General features: G+C 50.8%; 1 protein-coding gene across 1 annotated transcript in view; it reads left to right on the top strand.

Moving 5' to 3' along the window:
- Pkd1l2 (polycystin 1 like 2) overlaps positions 1 to 4,018 on the top strand; it is an 81,612-nt gene that overhangs the window by 25,935 nt on the left and 51,659 nt on the right. Inside the window, 2 exon segments of the mRNA XM_021170683.1 lie at positions 302 to 443; positions 1,754 to 1,930. Coding sequence (XP_021026342.1) covers positions 302 to 443; positions 1,754 to 1,930 — 319 coding nt within the window.

The following is a 4,018-nucleotide window of genomic DNA, read 5'->3' as shown; positions in this document are numbered from 1 at the left end:
CCTCCTCCTCCTCCTCCTCCTCCGTCTTCTTTGTTGGGGGACACTTTAATCCAAGTGCTGGGATTAAAAGCGTGCACCACACCACACTGCACTTGCTCTCACCCTCTTCTCTGCCCTGTTTACTGGCTCAGCCAATTCCCCAGAGAGTTCACCCTGCACTCTTAGGTCACTTTTCTGATAAGCTGCCATTAGCTCATCAGAAAGAAATCTGACAGGCCCAGGGACTTGGAAGCCACAGGGCTGAGGATGTCCAGGGACCTACCTAACAGACTCTGAGGGTCTGAGAGCTCTTCCCTTGCAGGCTGAGCCCCTCCCAGCTGCCTGCAGACTCCGAGGATTTTGGCCACGGTCGTTGACCCTCCTTCATGGCAACTCCTCCGTGTTATTGCTGAACAGCAGCTTCCTGCAGAGCTGGGGGCCTGTTATTCCCATCCGGGTCACAGGTGAGGAGTGCTCACCCCATCTCTTGTTACAGGACCAGGACAAACTTGGAAACACTAAAATAAGGGGCTTTGGTCTGGCATGGAGCAAGGTATGGAATTTTCTGCCTACAAGACTTTGAGCAAAGGATTTGACTTCATGTTGCCTCAGTTTCCCCATGTGTGCATCTGGGGTGATGTAAATGTCTGTCCTGGAATTGTCATGCAAGAAGATTGGCAGAATGCTGGTGGTACAGGCTGGTCATTCTAAGTCCACCTGTGTGTGCCACCACAAGTCAGGGTTACTCAGTGCTCAGACAGTCACAGAACAAAGATGGCTATGCTTTCTAAGAACACTTTCTTTGACTCTGTTACCTTAGTGTCAGGACTGCAGGCAAGTGCTACCTGTGTGCCCGTTGGTTCTGTATTTCCTAACGCAGCCCACAGAGCAACCACAACCAGACAAACCGAGGTGGGCACTTGTGTGCTGAACATACCTGCTCAACCTCAGACCTCCTCAACTCGGGTTAGGCCAAGATTTTAAGTTGTAACCAATTAAGATTTTTCCTTTGTGGGAGGTGTAGGGATGGCTCAATGGTTAAGAGCACTGGCTGCTCTTCCGGAGGTCCTGGGTTCAAGTCCCAGCGCCTACATGGCTGCTCACAACTGTTCATAACTCCAGCTCCAGAGGATCTGTTGCTCTCTCATAGACAGACAGATAGATAGACATGCAGGCGAAGCACTAATGCACATATAAAATAAAATAAAATAAAATAAAATAAATAAAAACATTAAAAGGGAAGAAGATTCCCCTTTGCTCAGCTCTGTGGCCAGTGCTCTTTGGAACCCTGTGGATGTGTCAGATGGGGTGGTTCATTGCTGCAGGACAGACAGGGGCTCACAGTGCCGAGGGCATGAGGCTGGAAACAGATGACTTCTGGGTAGCATCCACCTGCTCCCAGCTCCAGCCTCGGCTCCTCCCCGGTGATCTGACTTCTGGGTAATCTGCTCATGTCGTCCTATGAGGAAGTTATATTATTGGTTCCGCTTTTACAGATGACAGAGGTCAAGCCAAGGCCACTTAGATAGGAAATAGCAGAACTCCAGCCCCACGTCTGCCCATTTCCTCAGTGAGCCTGGGGGCCTGCATCAGGGACAACTGTTAGATAGGAGTATTTGGGGGCCTACTCCAGAATCTTTAAATATGTCAGAAGCTGTTTGCTGGTCTGTAGAGCGCCAGATATCACTGTTTAACAAGTTCCCAGGTCATCCTGAAGAGGGGTTAAAGTTTTGGACACGCAGCCCCCTAAGCCCAATGAATCTTCCCTTCCCAGCACTGACCAGCCACGCCTACGGGGAGGACACGTACGTGATCAGCATGCTACCTCGACCTAAGGTGCCTGCCTGCACGATTGACCCGGAGGAAGGTTCTGTGCTGACGAGCTTTACTGTCTCCTGCAGCACTCCCGCAGCCCTGGGCCCTGTGGAGTACTGCTTCTGCCTGCACTCAGGTACCAGCCAGAGGCTCTGCTCTTCCCTCAGCTCCCAGACTCATCTTCTCTAAGAATGGGGATTGTCCGTGTCAGGGAGATGCAGTCGAGTATGTTCTATAATGAGAGAGGTTGGCAGGCTGAGGGACTCCTAAGTCTTTGTCATCACCAAAGCACTGGCCCAGTCATCAGACCAGAAGGGCAGCATGCAATAGCAGCACCTGCCCAAACCCAGCGACACAATGACTTTTTCCCAATGTAGGATATATAAAAAGGTTAAATGGATAAAGAGACACCATGGGTAGGGGCATACCAGGTCATAGTCCTCAACACACACACACACACACACACACACACACACACACACACACACACACACGTGAAGGGGGGAGTTAAGGGAGAGGGAGAAGAGAGAGGAGAGAAAAAGGAAGAGGCAAATAGAGGAAGAGAGAGAGTTGGGGGAGAGAAAGAGAAAGAAAAGGAAAGGGGAGAGAGAGAGAGAGGGAGAGGGAGGGAGGGAGAAAGAGAGAGAGAGAGAGAGAGAGAGAGAGAGAGAGAGAGAGAGAGAGAGAGAGAGGAGAGAGAGAGAACAGAGAGGGAGGCACTGTGACTCTTTGAACATCTGAAGTTGTAGCTTCCTCAATGGCAGAGCTGGATCTGTCTCATAGACCCTTCCGCACATCCACTGACCCTGACTTGTAAATGGCAGCAGAGAGTGGCAGGGTCACAAGACAAGCAAATCTCAAAGGACATTTTTATTTTTGCAAAGGTTCACAGTGGGTAAACCATCAAAGACCCTACCTATGCTGCATGCCAACCATCCAGTAAGCCATGACAGCCATGACAACCACGCCCAGACGGGCAGTGGATAGGAAGAGGGTGGGTGGTGTGGGGCAGCTCACTCCCTTTACCATAGCATTTTGGTTGCCATAGGTTTCCCCCTGTGGCCTTGGGCATTTGGGGACTGTCACAGAAGCTCTGTGTGGGTCTTAGCTCAAGTGGAACTTTCTTCCCAGCTGAGGCACCATGAGTGGTGCAGGCATACTCAGCAAGACATCACATGGCATAAACAGTGTGCCCTGTCCAGGGCGAGGTGCGTGTAAACCCTTCTGAGGGAGTATAGCCTGTGTGGGGTGCTCTGTCAAAGAATATGCAGTTCGCTAGGCCGTTAAAGTGATAATGATAATGATAATGACTCAGTCTGACTGTGGACAGAAAACACACACACACACAAGGCAAGTAGGCTTCATTTCCAAACACCTCCCCTCTGCACCCAAAGGGAGTGGCCAGTTTCCCCTTTGTCCCCATCTCCCGGGGCTCAGCAAGAAGGCAGGAGGTGTGGCCACACACACAACATTGACTGTTCACTTGCAAGCCAATAGCTTCACGGTTGTCTGAGCACTACACAATGACTGGAGGCTCCCGTGATGTGTGGGGCTCCTTCAAGGAAAAAAGATACTCATTTGCTCACTCGTGTTTATAACAGACAGGTGCCCGATGTCAGGCTTTGTTCTGGGTGCTAGGTATGCTGCAGTGAGCACCGCAGAGGAAATCGCTACCTTCACAATCTTTAACATCTAAGAGCAGACACAACTGGTAAACCAAGATGTGTCCCACAGGGGGGCGCTGTTTGAACATAGCAACGGGGAGCATCTCTGCAGGTGCTGTGAGGCACCAGATTCCATTCCCATCACTGTTAAAACAAATCCCCAAACTAATGTGGACGCCAGGGGTGCTAGCTCATGTCGACAGTCCCTGCACTTGAAAGGCTGGGGCGGGAGGATTGCCTTGAGCTCAAGATCAGCCTGGGCTCCATGGTGAGTTCTAGACCAGCCTGAACTACAGAGTGAGACGTTGTCTCAGAAAAACAAACAAACAACAACAAAAACAAAACCAACAAAATCCCAAGTGAATACCAACAAACAACCACACACACCCCCACCCCACCCCCGCCAACGGGCTGACTAGATAGCTCAGTAGGTATAGGTACTTGCTGCTCTGGCCTGGGACCTGAGTTTCATCCTCAGACCCACATAAAGGTATTAGGAGAAAACCAACACCACGAAGATGCTATCTGCTATCCTCTGCACTCCATACGTGTGCTGCGGC

Source organism: Mus caroli, chromosome 8, assembly GCF_900094665.2.
Source record: "Mus caroli chromosome 8, CAROLI_EIJ_v1.1, whole genome shotgun sequence".
Taxonomy (NCBI): Eukaryota; Metazoa; Chordata; class Mammalia; order Rodentia; family Muridae; genus Mus; species Mus caroli.
This window is presented reverse-complemented; position numbering and strand designations above follow the sequence as displayed.